This window comes from Lucilia cuprina, chromosome 6 (assembly GCF_022045245.1).
Source record: "Lucilia cuprina isolate Lc7/37 chromosome 6, ASM2204524v1, whole genome shotgun sequence".
Classification (NCBI taxonomy): Eukaryota; Metazoa; Arthropoda; class Insecta; order Diptera; family Calliphoridae; genus Lucilia; species Lucilia cuprina.
Window position 1 is genome coordinate 36,486,530 of NC_060954.1, and position 23,778 is coordinate 36,510,307.

Below are 23,778 nucleotides of genomic sequence, written 5' to 3' on the forward strand. Positions count from 1 at the left end.
TTTTCACATATATGTACAAAAATTAATTGTTTAAAATTAAAAATTTTAAACAATAAGTAAACTGTACTATAACATTAAATCATGCTTAAATTTCTCCAAGTGTATTTTGTGCAGCCTATCTGGTAACTTTATCTCCTTCTTGACACAAACAGCTGAACGGACACATGCGTCGATACGATTAAAAGCTGTGTTAGCCGCTTAAAATTTTTCATTTTAAAATGGGCTGAAAGTTTTCTTTAATTCACTTAAGTTTTACTTAGGGCCATATTTATAATAATTTATCAAAGGTTTATAAGACAATTTTTTATACAAAATTTATTTATTTCAAGCTGCCGTTTTAACTTTTGTTTCAGCCGCCAACGACGTTAAGTTTGGTCGGCGCAGATCTCTGCAGCTGAGTGTAATTTATGGGAAAAAGCAAAAATGATGTTTTTGTAAAAAACAAGAAATTTTGCCTTATTTTAGTGGAAAAAGAAATAAATTAACTTAAAGCAAAAAAATAATAAAACTTGAGCACATTAAGGGGAGCATTAAATAATACAGTGATTACAAATATAGAAAATAATACTTAAACAAAATATTAAATATATATTAAGGCGTAACTTTTGAGTGTCAAATTGAATTAAAAAAAATACAATTTAGCTAATTTACAATAAGAATAATAATAAAAATCTAATTGGAAACACAAAAGCAATATCAACACAAATTAAAACGAACACGAATTAAGAAAACAAAATATGTTGCATATAAAATGCCAAACGATAAATAAATTAAGAACAAACTGAGGGTATGTATGCTTCGCTCAATAAAGTCGCAACTTTTTTAAATATTTTTTTCCTTTGTTTCATTTTGCAGATCTTTCCAATAATGCAAATGTCAATTTGTAAGATTCAGATGTTTCAGCGTCTATGGGAACATACTGCCGCTTATCAAAACTACAATAATACTAAAGAACATTTCACAAAAAATAATAGAACGTTGCACTATTACACACACCTTAGCAGAAGACTAGAAATTTGATTTGAAAATCACTGCTAGAGAACAGGAAACTGATTTAGCTGAAAGTAAAACTTAAACATATTGTAAATTGTGATAACCCGTAGAAAACAGGTCAACTCAAAAATAATATAAAAAAGCAACAACAACAACATCCAAGCCAGCATCAACATTCTACGTCAACTTTTAAAAGCTCCCACACTTAGTCTTATAGCTGTTACATCTCTCACCTCGTCCCCGTCCTCCTCGTCATCACCCCTAACCGCCAAACTGTTGTCACTATTTTTCTCTTCTGCCTCCACTTCAGGCCAATCGCATACATTTGCCTCTTTTGTAATGTCGTCCGACGATAGCGAAGAACTGGACACCATTGCCGATGTTATGGGTCTACGTTCACAAAGTAGACTGGACAATTTTAGGGAAATGTGGTATCATATATTTCTGTGGGCCTTGTTTTCCTCGATATTCATACACACCTGTGCCGCACTGGTAGCATTTGTAACGCTACGCAAGCATAAATTTGGACGTTTCTTTTCTATATTGATCTTAGTCATGGGGTTCTTGTCTCCGGCTCTAAGCGGTATTATTAGTAGTGCAGTTATTGCTTTTGTACATCGTGCCTCCAGTTTACCCATGTCTCCAATATATGCCATGGTTTGGGGTGTAGGACAAACCATTGTATCGGCGTGTTTGGGCTTTACACGCATTCTGGCCACATTGTAAAGTTGTCTACACACACCTACTCAATTTTTAAATGACTGTGTAAATGCTAAAGTTATTTTTTTAAATTAATTCTTTTGTTATTTTTTTTATTATTTCAAATGTTATTTCGTAGTATTCATTGTAAATTATAAATTTATTCTTAAATTTTCTTATATATACTGTATGTATAAAAAATATATTTTTTCTATTATTTTTAAGTAGTATGTAAACATTAGCTTAATAATTTGCATCTAATTATCATATACAAAATTATAAAAATAATAACAATAATTATAATAATAAAATAATACATATTTAATCAATTCAAGATATTTGAGGAACTTACCTTGATAACAAGTAACTACGAATCCTTTTTTTGCAATTAGAAACACCAACATAACATATTGCTATAGAGTACAATTTATTGAAAATTCTTAGGAAACCGAAATGATGTTACAATATATAAAATAGTATAAACTTTTGAATAAATTAAATTAACGTATTCGGATCCTTGGAATTATAAAGCATATACAGTTTATAGGACAATACATTACCAATACGTCGATCGGTTTGCAAAGCTACTGGACCGGAACGTTTAATTTTCAAATCGGATATTTCCTTAACAGCATCTGGATTATTTTTGAGATCATCTAAAAGTTTTTTCGGACAAGAATACTTTTCTATAATAGTTTCGGCCACTTCGAGCGTGACCAGAGGTAAACGATTTAAATGTTGCTGCCATAAACGACCAAAACCATTAGTGCCCTCTACGCGAACACACTGTTTCTTGTCATTGGCAAGAAATTTCTTAAAGGTGGACAATATTTCCGACTTTTGTTTTTTATACGGAACCTCAGCTATGGATTTTGTTAAACGTTTTAGCTGTAGCAATAATTCCCTGATAGGCGGTTGAACTTGTAATACTTTTAACTGATGCAATATTTGCAGTTCTATTAAAGCCGTAGAGATGGCTGTGGTCTGTTTTTCAGCCGAACGTAAAAACAAGACAATATGTTGTTTTTTCTCATAATGTTTTTTAAAACTTTCGGCTAATGTGTGCAAAGTAGAGGTGTTTATCATTTGCACCAATTCGCTCTGAGTTAAGATTTTCACAACTTGATCTTCTTTTTGCCATACCTCACTTAAGGCATTAACTTCACTGGGCTTTAGTGCTAATTGACCCATGCTGCGTTCCCATATTATAGACTCCTTAATGGGTAATGTTCTAATGTCATATTTAAGTTCTCCCGCGGCACGATTAAGTTCAGCTATAAACTCACGTCCATATGGTGCCGATAATATGTGGGAATCTACCACAAGGCGTACATATTTTTGACACTCTCCTGGTTTAATACGTTTTTGCTGGTCTCGTATGGTTTTTTTCCATAATTTATCGGTTGGTTTGTCCATTGCAAATCTTTTTCAAAAACAGGGACAAATTTTAAAATTTAAATCATGTAATTTCAAGTTTAGTTGTTCTTCTCTTCTTCTTGTTAAGTTTTTGTTTGTAAACAATGAACAAAATATTGCCATATTGCTCATAGTGGCCATGATGTTTGAATTATTTTTTTAATAATTTAGGAGATTTATGTCAATTGTAAAATATTAAAAACACGATAATTTAGTTATGTTACTATTTTCAAACATTTCAGAAAATTTTTTTCAATTAATTTAAATTATATTTAGTTAGGCGCAATTTTCTACTACTTACGTATACAACTACGTGCTATTTTTCCTTCTAAAGTATTGGTAACTCTATGTTTATAGCATATAGCTGAACATAACGGGACAGCTGTTACTTAAAGGTTATGTTTAAAATATTAATAATATAAAAACAACAGAATGAGCAATTTACTAAGATTACTTGCAAATCCAAGTAAAAATGTTTGCAATAAAACAACACCTGTACGACTTTTAAGCCGCCAACCACTAGCCCAAACTTTAAAGGAGGCCTTGACTTTGAATACTAGAGTGTTTAGATACAAACAACCAGTCACCAAATCTTTTAGCGGTCTACAGCGTTCCAACTTATGCACTAGAGCATATGACATAAACACAAATGTTACCAAAGATGTAATATTATACAAATATGAAAATCCGGGATTTTTTAAAACATTAAATATATTTGGTATATGTCAATTTGTGTTTTGGACTTATTTGTCTCATTTTGCTTTTACCACACTGAGAGATGCGCCGGTCGAGCAAAAAGAAGGCGTTGAGTTGAGATGGTTTGAACGCATAAATTTAGGGGAAAATAAATATCGTAATGGCATTACGGCCATGAGTTTTCTTATAGGTAAATAAAACAACACAATTACAAATCTCCTTACTTATCAAGTCAGTTTTGTTTTAGGCTATGGTATTTTGGCAGCCGTTTGGATGTTCACTTTGCGCTCTGTGCGTTTCTTAATTCTACGTAAAGGTGGTCGAGATGTTACTCTAGTTACTTATGGCCCTTTTGGTCATAATCGCATAATGACAGTACCCCTAAAGAGTATATCCGCCCAGCAGCCCAGAGAAATGGCCGAAGTGCTTTTACCTTTAAAGGTGCGAAATCGTTCACTGTTCTATGTGCTTGATATGAAAGGAGAGTTTAAGAATACCCAACTTTACGATTATACTGCCGGTCTTAATAGACGTTTTTAAGGTTTAAATAAAATAGTCTATTTAATTTGTTAGTTAATTAATAAATCATTGTAATTTATTGTTGAAAAGTACTATAAAAAGCCTTACATGTTAAGAACTACAAACTATAGGAAAATCACACTCATGGTGGGAAAATTTAATAAACGGGTTCGGGTTTTTGTGTTAGAAGTAATCCGAAACGTTTCTTGATGGTAAGGCGTTGTCTGGAATATTTATCTTCTGGCGAAAAGTGGGCAGGATGAGCTGATATTGTGGGACGGCCATCCTCAGTGCGTTTCTGGAAAAGGTAAAACAATTTTGTATGCTTTGGAAGTTTTTACGCTTTATTATAAAAAAATTACCTTCAAAGTGTAGACACGTTCGCCATTTTCATTTAAAGTATACATTAAATACATGTTTATAAAGTTTTTATTGAAATATTCACACAAGAAAATAATATATTACTGCGTCTTAACACGTGCACTTTTTATTTATAATAATAAATGAACAGGGTGTTTTGTATATTAGGAAAAAAGGTATTGCCAGCTTAAAATGTTTATGGCGGAAACAGGGTGTAATGCATATCTATATAAATGTTTACAATAATGCCAGATTTCTTTATGATACTCCTCTAATTTCTAGACTTAAGATTAGAGATTAAAATAGAATAGAATATTTAAAATATTGTCATGAAAGTTTAGTTTTAGAAATTTTCTTTAATGATATATGATCGAATACAAACTGTTATATTTTGCATTTATATATCAGTCAGAATTGTATTTTTACAGTGGCATCACTTTATTTAATTTGACAACCTGACAACAGAGAACTACTTCAATTATCTAAAAGCCGTCTAAGTTAAGCCGCTGATATATTTAAAAAATTCGACGCTTTTAACAAACTGTTAGCTTAAATTAACTAAAATTAACAAAATGGCCTTGTTTTATGTACTTTTCTTAATATTTCCATTATAATCTTACAATTTTCAAGATTTCAAAATATTTTTTTTTTTCAATTTGAGTAATTTATTTTATATTAAAGTAAATTTTTAAACTGCAGTTGTAAACTTTAGTGTTCGACGCCGTTGTTGGGAATTTTGCTTGCCACAGTTTTCTGTTTGACATTTTCAGTTGTTTCAGATGTCATTAAATTGTTTGTGTGTGCGAAACACGGCATTTTCGTTTACGGATGAATTTGTTTCACATTTTTTCTAACAAATCCAATACGATATTTAATTTCAAAATAAATAACTTTAAAGTGTTCTAATTACAATAAGCGTATTTTAATTAAAATATATAATATTTTGTATTTTATGTGTTTTAGAGGTGAGTAAAAGTTTGCTATTTATTTCGGTGTTTTTTATATCGCGTAAACTAAATTTATTTCCCTAAACAAATGTGCTATAACATTTTTTGTTTATGTTCATTATTGGGGTTGCCAAGTTTAATGTTTTGATGAAAAATACAGGTTTGTGCAAAGTGATCAGTTTGAGAAAATTTTCAATAATAAATAAATATTTTATAAATTATATAATAAAATTGATAGCAAAATTAATCAATAAATAAATATGGCCTTATTAAGGCAATATTATGGTAATATAATAAATAAATTAAAAAGTCATACATTTTTGAAAAATAGTTTTAAAGAAAATGTAATATGTGTTTTTATAAAATTTGAATTAAAACTTTATTTCCGTTATTTTTTGCTGGCAATTGTATTATTTTGATCGACATTTTATTACCGATTATTGTAAATTTGTAATTCGACTTTAAAACCAAAATGCTTGAATTTCTCCGCGTCTTGGAATCAAATTACCTAAATAAATATATTAAATTACCTATATAAATATATATTTTCTTGAAAATTAAAAAATACGTTTTTAAGTATTTCTTAATCAAAAAAAATAATGAAATAGAATATGTGAATATTTTCCGAAATAAGAATAGAAGTGATGCCGTCTTGTATTTAAAAATTCCAAAAAATATATTTAAAAATGTCTTAATCAGTTTTGGAACAATATAGCTTAAAACTATATAGGTATTGTTTATAGATTCTATATTATCAATATAAATTATTCCTATAAGGATAAATAATATGCATGTTGAGCTTAAGTATATTTTTTCTGGAATTTGATTTGGTGAAATTTTTTTGGGAAAAATTGCTCTGTAATACAAAAAATTTGTCACTTTTATGTTTTTCGGTGCAAAGAACCGATTATCGTGGGAATGCCTCGGTATTTGTTGTTGTAACAAATACCAGGGCTACACGTGCAATGTCGGTGTGGCTGGGTTGACAATCCTTGGTGGTTGTACGTTGAACTCCGAGTCGTTCCGGTGCGAAGAACCGATTGTCATGGGAACGCCCGGTTTTTGTTGTTGTAACAGCTCGACTGTGGCCGATAGTTCTTTCCTGGGGAAAAAACTTTCGGTTGATACAGCTGTCGCTGGGTTGACAATCTTTGGCCGAGTATGACTCGGTTCGTTCTGGAACGAAGATCCAATTGTCATGGGAACGCCCGGTTTTTGTAAGTACCCTCGGTTGACAAGGGGTAATTCAAAATGTGTATCTTTAATAATGATATCTTATTTAGATTATTTGAAAATTAGTAGTTTCTACGTGATTTTTTTTGTTTGTAAGTTACAAATTCAAACTTTTAGATTAAAGATTTTCGTGTTTGAACACTCGATTGTGGCAAATCTTTAATATTATACTTTTTTAATGAATAAAAACATGTGATTTTACCATAAATTTTGCTAATGCAGTAGTTAAGATTAATATTTTGACTACATTTCTTAAACAAATACAACACTGGGTTGCAAATAAAAATGTGGAAAATGACCCAATATTCATTGTGATCTAACACGGCAAAATGAGCTGACTTATAGTAGGCAATCATGTGAGCGTAGAAGTTATGGGTATTTTTTTGGCGATTTTTTATTTCCCCTTTAGGAGTTGTGGAAAGCGCTCATGTGGATAACTCTGAAAACTATAGTGCCCGTACAAAGTTAACAAATACCTACTAAATTATTAATTCAAAATTTCAATTACTTTTTTTAAAGAATTTTTTTATAAAATTTTTATTTACTTTTGCTTTTAAAAAACATTTTAATTACTTTCCCATTTTTCGTTTAGCATATGATTTTAATTACCTAACCTCAAAAATTTGTTCATATTGATTTTTGTGGACTGTTGGTTTCTTTAGATACAAAATGGCGAATAAGTTTTTGCCAGCTTAATTAAGCGAATTATTTGGGTCTGTAATGGCTTTTATTTTCGTTTAAAATTTAGAAAGTCTTACATAATACAATATGGCTGCCAATAAGTGGAAAATTTTCAAGTCTGTTCATTTATATAGAAAAGATAGATAATTGTCAGATACAGTCAGTATAAGCTTTTTGTCATTATTTTGTGTAACTTTTTTTTGTATTTTTTGTTTTGCTTGCTAAAGACCCCAACAATCTATTGTATGTTTGTATATCAACGATTTGTTACTCTGTCTCTCTTTATATTACGAGTTTAATCTTTGCTCTCTTTCACGCTCGCTCTTTACCACTCTCTGTTGTTGTGAATTTCTGTATAATTTTTGACTTTATAAGGTATTTATTTTTTAAAAAATTACTTTATTTGGGATTTTTTTAAAATATTGATTTTTTCCATTTTCTATATAGACCGATTTTATAGTGTTTTGTCTTAAAATATGTACGTATATCGTAGAGTACATATTTATTATTGGAGTAGGTACCTATAATTTTGTTGTGATTCGTAATGTCATATTTTTAGTAGTAGGTACTTGGGTAATGAAAACAAGTGTCTTTCTTGTTAGTTTGTCTATCAGCCTGCTGCCTGCCGATTTCCCATATGAAATTATACATTTGTACATGTACAAATTGTATGTATGTACGTGTGTGTATGTGTTCCTTTAATATGTATTTCTTTTTATATAGATTTTTATATTATATATTGACTATATGATTGGCTTATTGGATGCGATTTTTGATATGAACTTATATTTTCAATATTTCTACCTCCTCTACGACTGGCCTTTCCTTTTTGCATTTTGTTCCAATGTTAATTTAATTGACATATTTAAGGTCTAGTCCTAGTTAATTTTCAATAATATTTGAAAAACTTACAAGTTTGTCTAATGGCTTTTATTTGCCTGTTATAAGAATCTTGTTCTGATTGGGTTTTGTCTCTCTTTTTTTCCATTCATCAATCTCATTGTTACAGTGACAAAAAATTTGTTGCAATAATCGTATACAAAATTATTAAAGTTTTTTTAAGTAATCTAATATAATATATTTATTGTTTTTAATCAATTTAATTTTACTTCTAATTAAAGTTTCTGTTTTTTTATTTCAATTTGTTGAAAACTAGTTTTTTTATGTTAATTTATGTGTACCTATACATTAAATTGTGTGTATACTTTCTTTAAGTGTATGAGTATAGTAGAGTATAAAAACAACAAATTGGTTTATTTTTGATGCAAGTTAAATACCTATATTTGTAATAAGTTTTTAATTTTTTTAAAGTTTCTTAAATTGTTAATATTAACAAACACTAATAGGTATTTGGTTTTTTTAACTTCTTTTTTTAATTTTTTTTGTTTTAATTAAAAATTACTATAAACTGCTAATAATTATTAGCAATAAAAGCCTATTCTTTTATTATTTTTCTTAGTTTAATAGTTTTTTTGAAGTCCAGTTTTTATTTGCAAAATTTTTATACCAAACCCAGGCAGACATTCAAAGCAAAACAAATCCCAAGTAAAATTGTAAACAAAGAGCATAAACACAAAACAAACGAGAAAGAAAAGAGAGAAAGAGAGAGTAAGTACTTGTTTAAATATTTATACAATTTTAGGTATTTGTACTTAGAATTATATAAATAATATCTATAAAATTAATAAAAAATAGTAAAATTTATATATTTATAAACTTTTATAACATAAAAATAACATTTTAATTATACCTGTAAAACAAAAGAGCCAAAACGATATGGGAATATACATACATTATATCTATGAATATGTATATATTTCTAAATTTAAAAAGATTTCCTTTTAAATTTGTTAAAAAAAACCTTTTTGGACCTGGAAGTATTAAGGGGTCAGTCCAACCATTTTATTTTTAAATGTTATACATACACACACAAACATATACAGATAGTTATACTATACATATGTTTGTATATATAGATACAAAATAAAAAAGCGGCGTCATAAGTGAGACAAACAGACACAACTGAAATATCTGTATCTGTTGGGTTGTATTTGTTTTTTATTTTAACACTTACATTATATTTTGGGTTCTATCTTATTTCCCTTATTATTCTATAACAGAAACATATAAGATACAATATTATGGACTTGCATATAGTTTTACTTAAACTCTTCCTACCTTCACTTCTCTCTTTCCCTCTAGCATCAACTTTCGACTTTGACCCCTTGCGTCCCCTTTAGTAAACAAAAAAAACTAACAACTTTCTTTCCTTATTAAGCCTGTTCAAAGAATTTGCTTTTATTTATCTAATTAGTCCTTAAATTTATTTAATTTATTAAAAATTAATTTTTTTTAGCTCTTTTGTTGTTGTTATTGTTGACTCTGTATAAGCAAAAATTTTCAGTTTAATTTGTGTATGTATCCATTAAAAACACAAATACGCCCATGACTTATATTTTCTGTATCTTCTTGTTCCACATGTGTCTTGTTTTTGTTGTTTAAAAACTAACCATTTATATGAAATTTTAAGGTTTTTTTCTTTTTAAAAAATTTTATAAAAATTTTTTCCATAAATATTTTTTTTTATAAAAATTCTTCTTCTTCTGGTAAGCATTTTCTCTAGCAAAAGCTTTTTTGCAGTTATTTTTTTGTAAACAGCTTTTTTATTTTTGTGGTTATGACAGCAACTAAATCGTTTAGAAAAAAATATATAATAACGTCATAAATAGTATTTATTGCATAAAATCTTTATTAATAAATTTTTCTAAATTCATACTTATTATCTAAACTAAATAGTAAACTATTTGTTTGCTTAAAAAGGGAGTTTTTTAACTCTAACAAGTTCCACTTCCACTTTTTGTTTTCCCTAGTAGATAGCTTTATTTAAAAGAAAATTTATTTATTTATTTATTTATTTATTTATTTATTTATTTATTTATTTATTTATTTATTTATAAATAATATTTCGAATTTTTACTTAAAACCTAGAGGCCATTCTAAAAACCTATATGGTTCCCTTGCTCTTTTTATTTTTCAATAACCCTTCCCCCCCTACAACCAGTTTGTTGAGTAGTTGTTTATTTTTCAGTCATTCATATATTCAGTTTACTTCGCTACTGCTGCTTCATGTCGTGGCGGCATCAATTTGTTGGTGATTGCTGGCTGTGTGCATTATATTAAAGAATACAGTACATAGCTCTGTTGGTTTTTTCCCTAGTACCTACTATCTTTATATTTTCTATAATAAAAAGTAAAATTCTATAGTAATTCTACATACCTAGAAAATTCTTTGTTACTTTCTTTTAAGCCGGTTTAAGTTACCATGCTTGTGCTCTATAGTAGCCTTATAGACCCTTTGCCCCCTGAGACCTATTTCCTGTAGTAATGTCTTCCCTAATTTCCTTCGATTCCCTTAAAAATTGCTTATTTTAACCTTTACCGATTGTACAGTTTTTTTTTTTTAAATAAATCTATAACCCGAACAAATAAAATAATACGAACGTACCAAAGTCGTCTCATGCAAGTAGTAAAAAATATCTTTCATTTTTTTGCTTTGTATGTTGTTGTTCAGTTCTCTGTTTCACGTGTAAATGTACGGTCGCGTTTTATTATATTCACATTTTGCGTTTTCTTTATTTTGCTTGTAAGTCTTTGGCCTAAAAAACACAGATTTTGGTTAAAAAGTAAGAATTTTTATACAAAACTTTAAAACGTTAAAATGTAAGTTATTTTTTTTTTTTTTTTTGAAATTAATAATATATAATTTTTCTTTATTATTTATTGTTTTGTTCTCCCTTTTCTCTTCTCCCTCTCTCACTCATTACTCACCTATTCTCTCTATGCGACTCTGTGTTTAAGATTAACACTACGCCATCTTGTTTTTTTGTTTTTATAAAAATGTACAAAAAATATTATAAAACTTAAGTAATTTACTTAATTTTGTTTTGTTTTCCATTTGATTTCAAAATTATGTTACAATTTGCCATTATGTTCCCCCCATAGAATAAACACACAAACCCCTAAACACTTTGTTGTTGTTGGCGTGTACTTAAGGAACATTAGAGTAAATTGGAACATTTGTTATACTTTACAAAACTTTCCATATTTTCGATATATAATACCTTGCTAATCGAAACTTAGTTTTGTTAAGGGGTTTAGCCAAAAATATCAGAGGAACTGCTTAGATTTCTACATTTCTTTAGAAAGTACTGAAAGTAATCGAAATGCCGACGGCATTGTATTCTCTACATACAATATACAAACAAACATATATATACACATATGCAAAAATATACAAATAATATCTTATTTTTTAATAATTTAACATTAATATATTTGGTAATCAATAATAATTACATAATCATTTGACAAATTTTTTCATATTTATTAAACTTTTTCCTGCAAAAAAATTTAATTTTCCCAAAGATTTGATAATTTTTTATTTAATTCATACAAATATTTTTGTCTCTATGTATTAGTGTTACACACTTAAACGAATAATCGAATATAAAAATAACCGATTACTTTTGTGCAAAAATGGCTAAAATTTTTTATCCTAAAAACCAAATTAAGGCGAATTCATACACTGTTTACTGCAGAATTGAGAAAATTAAGGTGAATTCGCAATATTTTTATCTATGGAGTTTGACAGCTTGAACATAATTTTTAATAAATAACAAAATAATAAACAAAATAATAAACGATAATTCAAAATATTGAAATAATTTCTACTTTTACAATTACGCGAACCTATAAAATGTGAAGTCTCTGGAGAATCAATGTATACCGATAACGAAATATGCCTAAATACCGTTATCTCTAAAGTATCGACAGAGAAATAAGCTAAGCATCGATACCAAAATAATCTAAAATACTATCCATCGTTACGAGATCTTGGAATAAATTTACTATGACAAAAACAATCAAATGTTTTTAATATTATTCAATTTGACGGATTTTATAGGTATAAGGATGAAATACCTTTTAACGAAGTTTCACAGCTACATGAACCAAGAAAACTAAGAGCTTTTCAAATGAAAATGACATCGATTCGGTTTGAAGTTTGTTTTATGTGAAATATATAATTTTTAAAACAATTTGAAGCTTAAAAAGCTTATTGAAACTTTTAAAAAGTGAAATAATATTGTTTATAGAATCAGTGTTTTTAATTTTTTTAAAGATCATTTAATCTAGAACAAAACAAATTATACACGGCTAAAGATTGTCAGCACAAAGATAGTTGTAGCAATTGAATTTTTTTCTAAACAGTAAAAAATTTAAAGAACAGTGATTAGTGAATGAAAATAAATATAATAAAACATTTCAATGTAATGTAAAACTATGTTAACTATTTTAAAAGTAAATTAAATGTGAGTGCTTACGTTTATCGGTTACAGAGAGAAATCGTTTCAATTCAACATCACTAGTAGCGTGTGCACGAACAGATGTTTATTGTTTGATTGAGGAGGTATGTTCAGTCAATGCAAAACAAAATAAAAACTCAAACAAAAACAACACAAATTACTTGGTGATGTTGAAACATATAAAAACGAGTATTCGAATGGCGTTAAAAATTTGAATTGATATATATTTCAAAGCAATTAAATAAAATAGATATTTATTTTCTTATTTGCAGATAAAGAATTTAATGCAGAAATAGAAGTAATATATTTTGTAACAACGGAAAACTAAATAATTAAAATATAACTACAAGATGATGGAGGTTAAGCAAAATACAGCAGTCGATTTGAATGATTTGTTGACATCACCGAAGAATAGCGGTACCGATGAAGTTGACGATGCTGTTATGTCAGATTTAACAGATCGAACACATGATTTAGTAAACTGTGATCTAATAAAAACAAATGGTAAGTTCGTTAATAATTTAATTGTTAGGAAGAAATTTATTAGTTTTTGTAATTATTTTTTAGATAAAACCTCAGATATAACAGAATTAGGAAATGGTGATGTTGCCATGGCTTCCTTAATAAATGATGTAGTTGATGTTGAGGCCGACTTAAATGCCACCGTTAATTCTGAACTAGAAGATGCTCTTTTAGCCGATGATGATGTTTTGCCCAAAATCACAAACTCTAAAGTGGGAGAAACAACACCAACGACAGCTGATGATATTTTAGCAGATAAAGTTGAAACCTCAAATTCAACAACTAGTTCAAATAATCTACGAGATCCTGGTGATGATTTAGACACATTATTATCGAAAATAAATGATATTGTTGAGGATTGTATTGACAATGAGAGCGAGAGTACGGTGAATGGAAGTACACTCAAATCAGAGCAAATAATAAAGAAAATAGCTGAAACGCATGAAGAGAATAATTTAAATGAGAGTGTGATATTTGTAGAAGAATCGAAAGTAACAGATGATTCTGTTATATTAGAAAAAGACAAAACTGAAAATATTGCAGAAACATCTGCAAATAAAGAGAATAATATAGAAGATCCTAGTGTGGTAACCGAAAATATTGGAAATAAAGAAATAATTTCTACAGAAGTAACACCTGTCCCAGAAGAGCTTGAAAACCTAGAAGAGGATGCTATGGTAGAAAGTAATGAACCTGATAAGGAGGAAAATAATGATTCGTCAGCAAAAGCAGAACTAATCGATGATAAGTTAAGCATTCCTGCTGATAGTATTGACAAGATATTAGAAAATAATCAAAATCAAGATAAGACTGAAGATTCAATTGCAGATGTTGTGCAAGATAATGAAATAACCTCAAATAATAATGAGATTACGGAAAGTGTTAAAGAACCAACAATTGCTGTAGAGGATAATAATAGTGATAAAGTCTCTAGTATGGAAGTAGTTAAAACTGCTGAAAAGAATGATGCATCACAAACAATTGATAATACAGTAAAGACTACAGATATTACACCCGCACAAGCAGAGAATCTTAAAAATCCAACTGAAGCTAGTAAAACCAGAGAAAATGCAGAAAACGATGAATCCGATGATGAGATTGTATTTTATGTTGATAAACCACCAGAAATAGAAAAATCAAAAGAAACGGAAACAAGGCTAGAAGAGGCAGAAACGCAAGAGACATCGATCGCAGAAAATGCTGGTGTAGAAAGTAAACCACTAACTCCCACTAAGAAAACGGTGGAAGAAGATGACGATGTTGTTCTATTACTAGATGATGAAGACGAGGAAATTATAGATAATAAAAAAGAACAACAAACTCAAAACACAGAAATTGCGAACAAAAAACAAGATGAGCAAAAAGTTGCCTCAGAAGAAGGTAACAAATCTCTCGAACCGAGTTCGGCAGCAGATGCAAAAGATATTGATATTGACAATTCGGATAATGCTTGTGATGACTTTGTTGGTGGCAATTTAAAAGAGATCGATAAGCCCATAGAAAAAACTCCACAAGCTGAGACTCCCGAAGAAACTAACAGCAATTGCAGTAGCAGCAGTAACCTTTTGCAGGAAGCAAACTCTCTAAAAAATTCCTCAGATGAGCCTACACCGGAGGACCCTGAAAATGAGGAAGAAGAGGATGAAGGCGATGTAGAATTGATTGAAAGCGAACTAAAAGAACCGGAAACTTCCGAAAAGTTAGAAGATTCTGAATCTGCACCACCCGCTAAACGTATACGTTTAAGTGAAGATAGTGAACGTTCTTCAAAGGCTGAAGAATGTAATAGTAGTGAAACAAAAGAAGTTGCTTCCTTACCACCGGTTGAAAAGAAACAAGAATCTCAAGAAATATTACAAGAGGAAACGATTTCTGAGCCAACATCATCTAATCTTAAACGCACCCATGATGTAATTGAAGTAGAAGCTGAGGAAAAATCAAATGATTCAAAGGTTTCCAGTGAAGCCCTCAATAAGAAACCGAGAACAGATGATTTAAAAACCATAGACGTCGAATCTCCAGAAAAATCTGAAACTCTTAAGGATGAAAAATCATCTGTTGATCTAAAACCTTCAGAGGATGATAAGAAGAGTATTAAGGCTGTACCTTCGCACCAACCTATACCCCTATATCCTCCTCCTCAACTGCAAGTTTTAAAATCTGAGCAGACCATAAGTTTAGATTTTTTAAAGAAATTCCGCAAATCATTCGATAACATGTCCAAACAGGATCTTGAAGAGTTAGTACTTCAAAAAGTAGTTGAGGCCATCATACACCGTAGTGAGTTTTCCGAAATGCGCGAATTAATCGAAAAGCAAGAAAAGTTAATTACAGCTCACAGAACTAAAATTAGCGAACTCTCAAAACAATTTCGTGACTTGGAAATGGTACACAATCGTGTTGTCAAAGACATAGAACAGCGTAACTCACAATTCATTATGCCAGTAAAAATTACTCGAGCAGTGGGTCTACAGGTATACATACCCAACAAAAAGTCTCTAACAGAAACTACTTCCAGCAGTACTGGTCCATCCGTACCATCATCACCACAACGCCCAGTCGCATCACAAGCACCCGCAAGCACTTCTTTAACTCCACCACAAAGACAATTTATTGCTTCACAAATAGAGCAACAACCTCAACAGCAGCAACAACAACGGCCGGGACCTTCTACTTCCACCGGACCAACAAACACGGGAAATGTTCGTAGAGGTTGTGTACAAAAAATAACCCCTATACGACCAGTTCCTGGTGCCACACCATCATCATCAGCAGGACCTACTCCGGCTTCTGCTGCTTATCGTGCTACACCGAATCACTCGGCAGTAACGCAACCAAGAATATTAAACAAAAATGCTGTTACCACAACTGTAAATCCTACTTCTATTCAAAGATCACGTTATTTGACTTCAAGTCAAGATGGTCAACGTATACCAACACAACAACAAATTTCAAGAACACCCAATATGCCGGCTAATAGGTGAGTTTGAATACATAGATAGATAGATAGATAGATAGATAGATAGATAGATAGATAGATAGATAGATAGATAGATAGATAGATAGATAGATAGATAGATAGATAGATAGATGTTCTAAAACATATTTTAACTTTTTATCTTTTTTACAGTCAAAGAGTGGCTGTTAGTGCTGCAACACAATCAAAACCACAATCAAATGTCGCTGCAGCAGTGCAACGACGTTCCGAACCCTTGACGTCAGTTGCCGCTGCCAGTTCATCGAGTTCGATTGTAGATAACTACATTAACACATTGACTCATCTTACCGGAGGTAATACGGCAGTTAGTATAACACCAGCAAAACCAAAAGAGAAAGCCGTTATAGATTTAACTGACGAGGATGAAACACCAGGACAAGTGTCAAGCGTTCAATCCGCCACTCAAGTGCCTGGAACACAGGTGCAAAGACGTAGTTTGCCTGGACAAAATACGGTTAGTACTACGCAGCTACAATATGGACGGGCAGCACCAAACATGGCTCGCATACCTCCTGCCAATCAAATGGCCAATAATAAAAATCGACAAATGTCTTCGTTACAAGGTAATTTAAATGGATATACCTTGCTGATGTAATAGATATTTAACTTTTTATTTTTATACATTTCAGCTCAAAAGAGTAATTCTTTCACATCTATTAGCACGCCTCCTGGTACAAGTATAACACGTATCAATGTGCCTGCCAATGCTGCAAATGTCCAGCGTGTGAAATACAGTCATCCAGCACCATTACCCGCAACTCCTCCACAAGCATTTAATCCTGCATGGAAACTGCCCCCTCCGCGACCAACCATACGCATAAGTAATCTTGACAACGGCATTGTTATCTCCTGGACCATGGAAGAATCTATGGATCGTCATGCAGAATGTGTAAGTTATCAAATTTATGCTTATCAGGAGACCTCTGGACCACCAATGGTAGATTCTTGGCGTCATGTTGGTGATGTTAAGGCTATGCTTCTGCCCATGGCTGTCACTCTCACACAGTTCCAAGAGGGCCAACGTTACTACTTTGCTGTGCGTGCTGTCGATTGTCACCAGCGTTTCGGGCCCTTTAGTTTACCCAAAACTTGGAGTTAAATTTGTTGCACACACACGTCCCCTTTCCTTTCCCTATATAATTGTAACAATTTATTTTTTTTTCATCGTTTTTAGTTTGTTTTTAAACTATTCGTTTTTAGTTTCTATATTAGATTTTTAATGTTATTCCGCAAATGGGAAAAACAACAAAAAAAAAGGAAAAAATAATTTAAATTTGTTAATTTATCGTTTTTTATTATCTTTTATTTATATTGAAATCACCAACCAACCAATTCATAATTTTACGCACATTCTACTCCATGAACATAAAATTAAGAATTCTTAATACATAAATCATACGTAAATTCATAAAATAGAAAAAAAGAATGAGAAAATTGTCAAGTACAAACCTCTTCAGATCTTAAAGAGGTTTTGTCGCCTAACCTACAATATTTTAGTTTTTATTTAGTATTTTTACTGTGTAGTCTTAAATTATACTCGTATTATTATATTAAAATAATAAAAAAATAATACAAAATATTATATTTTAAGAAACAATAACACACACATATACTACATACACACAATCAGACATTTAGATTTAAAAATTTAATTGCTGCTAAATCTTTAATTAAATTATAATTAATTTAATGTTAAATATGAAATACATACTATAAACTACAAAATCTAATAAAAACTATTCAATTTATTAAGTCCCGTAAATAGATAAATATAACTGTAAAGGATAAAGACCGTTGCCGGTCTTTCATCTCGAAGGGGAGGTACCTATTTTGTAAAATTTCGAATTTTTGTTGTCAGATCTAAAAAACGGAATTCAAGTTTGACGCCCCTGGCCGAAAAATTTCGGGTCATTCTGGTACGTAAAACCGGCTGTCGGGGAATGCGACCCAAAGTTTTTGGGGGTCACCTTTGACAGCCTGTTTACTTCCTCAGCTCATGCCACTGCAATTACGCACAAATTGCGAAGTAGAAACAAGGTCCTCAAAGCGCTAGCCGGCAGAACTTGGGGAATGGACAAAGAAACCTTGTTGGTCATATATAAAACAATTGGCCCGTCAGTGGTCAATTATGCTGCTCCAGTGTGGTCTCCATCGCTGCGTGATACCCAGTGGAGAAATATTCAAAGATGCCAAAATGATGCCCTAAGGACTGTAACGGGCTGCATGCAAATAACCTCAGAACACCATCTACATGAAAAAACGAAGGTCATCCCAGTCAAGGAACATAATGTCATGCTGACTAGACAGTTCCTCCTGTGATATCACCGGAGGAGTCATCCCAACTTTAACATCACACAGTTGGATGCTCCCCCGAGGCATGTCAGGAAGGACCTTCGTGTATACGAAGTTATGTTCATGATCCCTTAGATTGGACTTCGTATACAGCAGCTTTGAACGACATTCATAGAGACGCCATCAATTCCGCGGTTTCAGGTTACCGCATGAATGTCGTTCTTGGAGGTCACCCACCGCCCATAGCCGAAACAGAGAAGAACCTGCCGCGGAAAACAAGAGTTGCTCTGGCACAACTGAGATCGGGATGGAGCAACAGGCTTGAAGCCTACTGGTCCCGCATAGACCGTGCCGTCCCCAATATATGCCCATCGTGTGGACCCTCATGATTCCCACCACATATTCAACTGTCCAGCCCACCCTACTTCACTTAGCCCAATGGACTAACCCTATTGAAGTAGCCCAATTTCTTGGCTTGGACCTAATAATATAATATTATTGCAGCGTTATTGTCCACTTGCAGTACTGGAACGTCTTTGTATCCAATTAACTCGGAATAGAGTCTTTTTAACCATATAATTTCTTTACGAGCTTCAGTAGCAGCAACGATTTCAGCTTCTGTTGTAGAAGTTGCTACTATCGGTTGTCTTTGACTCATCCATGAAATTACAGCACCAGCGTATTTTATTATTATTCCTGATGTCGATCTACCAGTCTTTAAGCAGCCTCCAAAGTCAGCATCACTGTAGCATTCGAACTTTAAGTTATTGTCAACCGTATAAGTAATACCATATTCTTTTGTACCAGCAATATATCTAAATACTCTTTTTACTCTAACAATATCTTCTTTTGAAGGATTATCTAAAGTTCTAGACAAGTATCCAATACTGTATGCAAGATCTGGTCTTGTACCAAGCATTAAATACATAATTCCTCCCACTGCTTGTCGATAGGGAAATTTAGATAAGTCCTCAGCTTTCCCTGTTTCGGAATCTTCTACTATTTTGGTCATTGGAGTTGATACTGGTCTGCATTCATCAAAATTGAACCTCTCAAGTATTTTCTTAACATAAGCTGTTTGAGATATTCGTATTGCACCATTTTCTTTCTTTATCTCCAAACCCAAAAAATAATTAGCTTCTTTAAATGTAATTTTAAATTCAGCTCGTAACTCTTGTAATAAATTTTGAACTTTAATTTCGTCTGTTCCTGCAACCAAACCGTCATCTACATATAATACTAAAATAAGTTTCTTTCCATTTTTTATTCTTATGAATAGACACGGATCAGCTTCACAAACGTTAAATCCAATTTTTAATAAATATTTCACTAATCTCTTGTTCCAGCAACGAGGAGCTTGTTTTAAACCATATAAACTTCTTTTTAATTTACACACTCGTTTTGTACCATCGCTATAGCCCTCAGGTTGTTTCATAAATATTTCTTCTTCTAATTCTCCATAAAGAAAAGCTGTTGCAACATCAAATTGAAATAGATGCATATTATTACTAGCTGCTATACTCAATACTACACGTATTGTTGCTAATCTTGCTACTGGGCTAAACGTTTCTTTGTAATCTATACCTTCTCTCTGTGTAAATCCTTTTATAACTAATCTGGCTTTAAACTTCTCTATGGTACCATCTGGATTCATCTTTACTCGGAACACCCATCTTGACGGTAAAGCTTTTGCACCTTTTGGAAGATCTGCTAATTCCCATGTGTTGTTTTCTTTTAGGGAATTAATTTCAGAATCCATAGCTTTGATCCATTGATTGCTTTCTTTGGCATTTATAGCTTCTTTATAGTTCATAGGAGTTTCAATTTTATTTACAAAATCTTGGATTTCCATAACAAAATCATCATATTTAGGATTTGATATCAAATTACGATCTCTTAATCGTTTTGATAATATTAAATCAGAATTGTCATCATAGTCAGCATCTCTCGTACGTTTTCCTCTCAATCTTCTATCAGGAATAACTTCTTGAACATCATCATCTGATATAACAATTTCATCTAAATCATCCTCTAAAGCATCATCATAAAGTTCTTCATCACTATGTTGTTCTTCTTCTATTAGTTCTTCATTTTGTTGATCTTCATCTAATTCATGATCTTCATTGTCTTTATTATCTGCATTTTGACTTCTGTATTCTTCAAACTTAAACTTAACTTCATTATTTTCTTCAGTATCTAAATTTTTGTTGTTATCTTCTTTAGTATTTTGATCATCAGATACGCATGTTTTAATTTTCTCAATAAATTTGACATCTCTGGAAAGTATAACCTCTTGTTTCTCTTTGATGTAAACCCGATAACGCTCATCATCGTCATAACCAATGAGAAATCCTTTTGTAGCTTTAGCATACATTTTCTTTCTCTTTTGTTTAGGTATATGAACATAACATTCGCATGATATGATTCTTAAATGATGCACTCTAGGTTTATTTCCCATCCATAACTCATAAGGACTTTTATTTTCTACTGATGACTTGCCAGTTCTGTTTAGTACATATATTGATGTTCTTACTAATTCAGCCCATATAGCATCCGGAAACTTTGCTTTTGCATTGGAATATTTGAATGTACGAGCCATCTCAACAACTGTACGATTTTCTCTTTCACTAGCGCAATTCTGTTGTGGTATATAGGGAGTTGTTAATCTTAACATGACACCATTCTTCTTTAGAATTGACTTTATTTCATGGTTGTCAAACTTACCACCATTGTCGCTTAATAATTCTTTTATATGATGACCACGATTATTTGCTAACATCAGAACTTCTTCTAAGCAGTCTTTAACTTCAGATTTTTGTTTTACAACAAATCCAAAACGATACTTCGTATACGAATCTTTAAAAATCACCAGCTACTTCTTTTTAGAAAACGACTCACTAAATGGTCCACAGACATCAGCTGTCACAAATTCACCGGGACTAATAGCTTTATTTCTATGACCAAATGGCAACCGATGAGCTTTTCCATATATACACGGCTCACAAACAGTTTTATCATCTTTAATACTAATTCCCATTTCTAATTTAAGCATCTTCTGTATGTGTCGTTTGTCTTGGTGACCCCATCTTTCATGATAAAGTTGAAGTAAATCGGAATCTTGAACTTCATTAACTTCTTCCATACCATACTGCTTTATCGCTTTTATATTAGCTTTATAAAGTGTACCATAATCCTTTTAATTTGGCAATATGCATTGTGACATCTTGATTGTCATCCCAAATGAAAGGGAAAAATTCTGCACATACCTTGAACAATTGATCTTTTGCTGTTGCTTCGAAAAGATTTTTAAGAGCATCCCACACATCTGCATCACTTTCTTTATCCATAACTTTTTGGTAAATTTCATCACTTATTGAACTACACAACACTGATTTTGCATAACTGTTGGCTTTTCTGTACAAACCGCTTTGTTCTTGATATAATTTCTTTTCTTCCGCTGTGGCTGTTGATTCTAGAGGAGTTGGTTTATGTAATTTCCTATCAATTACATCCAATGTTCCTTCATGGTAATCTAAAAGATCTCTTATCTTTCTTTTCCACATTGGCCATTTAGTTTCACCTTTAAGTTTCTTGATGTTCTTGCTAAAATCCATATTTGATTTTGTATTTTCTTCTTGTCTTGAAAAAATTTTCTTTTATCTTAAAAAAATTTTCTTTTCTTGACTTAAAAATAAATATTTCACTTCAAAAAAATATTTTATTTTTTTTTTAATTATTATTCAAGAGCTTCCTGGGCTCATAACCTTTTATTGTAAAAGTTTATTTTCGAATGAATATAAATACAAAACATTTCTCAAATACAAAATTCAATACAAGGTTTTACAAAAAGGGTGTTAACTAAATCTTAACACAAATACATTATTAACATCAATATCTTGATGTCAAGGAAGAAAATTGGGGCACATTTTCTTGAACAACATTGCATTTATACTCACTTTGAACTAGTTTCGGTCTAGATGACATTCTTACAATTTTAGACTATGTGATTCTTCTCACCGATGGTCCAGGTATCCAGTTGTCACTTTGATCATTAGTTTCAGAAAAATATTGATTTTTTTCAGAATTACATCTTCGCAAATCTGAATATGTTATTATAACACCTGAACGTACATCAATAGTATCTGTAGGATTTTTATCATCGGAACATAGGTCTACATGATCTGTAGGATTTTTTATCCTCAAAGCTTACATTCCATATAGAACCTGGAATCATTACTAGACATTTTCATTATATAATTCATTTTCCAATCATATCAACTTTATCGAAAGTCAAAAGAAATTTTGACGAAATTTTGAGTTTCTAGGTCTGACCAACTTGTATCACGTCTGATTCCTTCGTTCTATATTGCAATAATTTCAGTTGGATGACGCCTCCAGTTACTTTTATATCTGAACATTATTATTCTTCTGGTAACCCAAAGCTGTGATACACGGTTGTCAGATCTTTTAAATGTGCAGAAAATGTCAAACACCGTTGTCAACTTACCAATTTTGTTTCACAACATTATTACCCAGAAAAAGTGAGGAAAAAGAAGTAGAATTTTCACCACAAATAACATACTTGAAGTACATACTTCCAATTTTGGTGAAAAACCTATGAATTTCACATTAGCGTGTGTTGTTCATTTTTGACAACTATGAACTACATCTAATGTTATTCATATATGCAATAAAAATCCGATATTTGGATGTCAAAAATAAACCGAATTCGTTCAATGACATGCTTGTGTTAATTTAATTGGTTTGTCACCAAAGTTTGATGTACTTCGAATATGTTTTCATTTGTAAGGAAATATTTGGTTTATAGAAGAGAAAAATATATATTCGCATTTTTAGATCTGATTAAGATGTCGTTTGTAAAGTATGACATCAATTATTTTTTGCTGGGTAGTAATGCTTACTGACAACGTTGCAAAAGAAATATTGTAACTTTACACGATCGTTAGACATTTTTTTACACATTTTACTGACAATGTTGTAAGATCTTTGATAGAAGAGAATTTTTGTTCCCTTGAAATTTCTATTCCCCTCGAAAGCG

At 31.2% G+C, this 23,778-nt stretch overlaps 5 protein-coding genes across 7 annotated transcripts; 3 read left to right on the forward strand and 2 right to left on the reverse strand.

Annotated features, from left to right (window-relative positions):
• The first annotated feature begins 328 nt into the window (after positions 1–328).
• LOC111675358 (transmembrane protein 170B) lies at positions 329–2,021 on the forward strand. The gene is made up of 2 exons (XM_023436111.2): positions 329–787; positions 856–2,021. The coding sequence occupies exon 2, from the start codon at positions 1,333–1,335 to the stop codon at positions 1,717–1,719; it is 387 nt and encodes a 128-aa protein (XP_023291879.1). The 5' UTR covers positions 329–787; positions 856–1,332; the 3' UTR covers positions 1,720–2,021.
• A 60-nt stretch (positions 2,022–2,081) lies between these two features.
• Positions 2,082–3,210, reverse strand: LOC111675357 (crossover junction endonuclease EME1). Its single transcript, XM_023436110.2, has one exon. The coding sequence runs from the start codon at positions 3,106–3,108 to the stop codon at positions 2,188–2,190; it is 921 nt and encodes a 306-aa protein (XP_023291878.1). The 5' UTR covers positions 3,109–3,210; the 3' UTR covers positions 2,082–2,187.
• A 267-nt stretch (positions 3,211–3,477) lies between these two features.
• On the forward strand, positions 3,478–4,415 carry LOC111675367 (transmembrane protein 223). Its single transcript, XM_023436121.2, has 2 exons — positions 3,478–3,994; positions 4,052–4,415. Exons 1-2 carry the CDS (start codon positions 3,541–3,543, stop codon positions 4,342–4,344), a joined length of 747 nt encoding a protein of 248 aa, XP_023291889.1. The 5' UTR covers positions 3,478–3,540; the 3' UTR covers positions 4,345–4,415.
• LOC111675368 (H/ACA ribonucleoprotein complex subunit 3) lies at positions 4,370–4,840 on the reverse strand. Its single transcript, XM_023436122.2, has 2 exons — positions 4,686–4,840; positions 4,370–4,621 (listed from the first exon to the last, which is right to left on the reverse strand). The coding sequence occupies exons 1-2, from the start codon at positions 4,737–4,739 to the stop codon at positions 4,481–4,483; spliced, it is 195 nt and encodes a 64-aa protein (XP_023291890.1). The 5' UTR covers positions 4,740–4,840; the 3' UTR covers positions 4,370–4,480.
• Positions 4,841–5,468: 628 nt separating this feature from the next.
• LOC111675373 (activating transcription factor 7-interacting protein 1) lies at positions 5,469–18,189 on the forward strand. Of its 3 annotated transcripts, none has more exons than XM_023436127.2 (5): positions 5,469–5,648; positions 13,180–13,411; positions 13,475–16,409; positions 16,560–16,990; positions 17,057–18,189. In XM_023436127.2, the coding sequence occupies exons 2-5, from the start codon at positions 13,258–13,260 to the stop codon at positions 17,524–17,526; spliced, it is 3,990 nt and encodes a 1,329-aa protein (XP_023291895.2). In that variant the 5' UTR covers positions 5,469–5,648; positions 13,180–13,257; the 3' UTR covers positions 17,527–18,189. The 3 variants fall into 3 exon arrangements, with proteins under 3 accessions (XP_023291895.2, XP_046809951.1, XP_046809952.1); XM_046953995.1 differs by lacking the exon at positions 5,469–5,648 and adding an exon at positions 11,117–11,264; XM_046953996.1 differs by lacking the exon at positions 5,469–5,648 and adding an exon at positions 11,125–11,227.
• Positions 18,190–23,778: the final 5,589 nt, after the last annotated feature.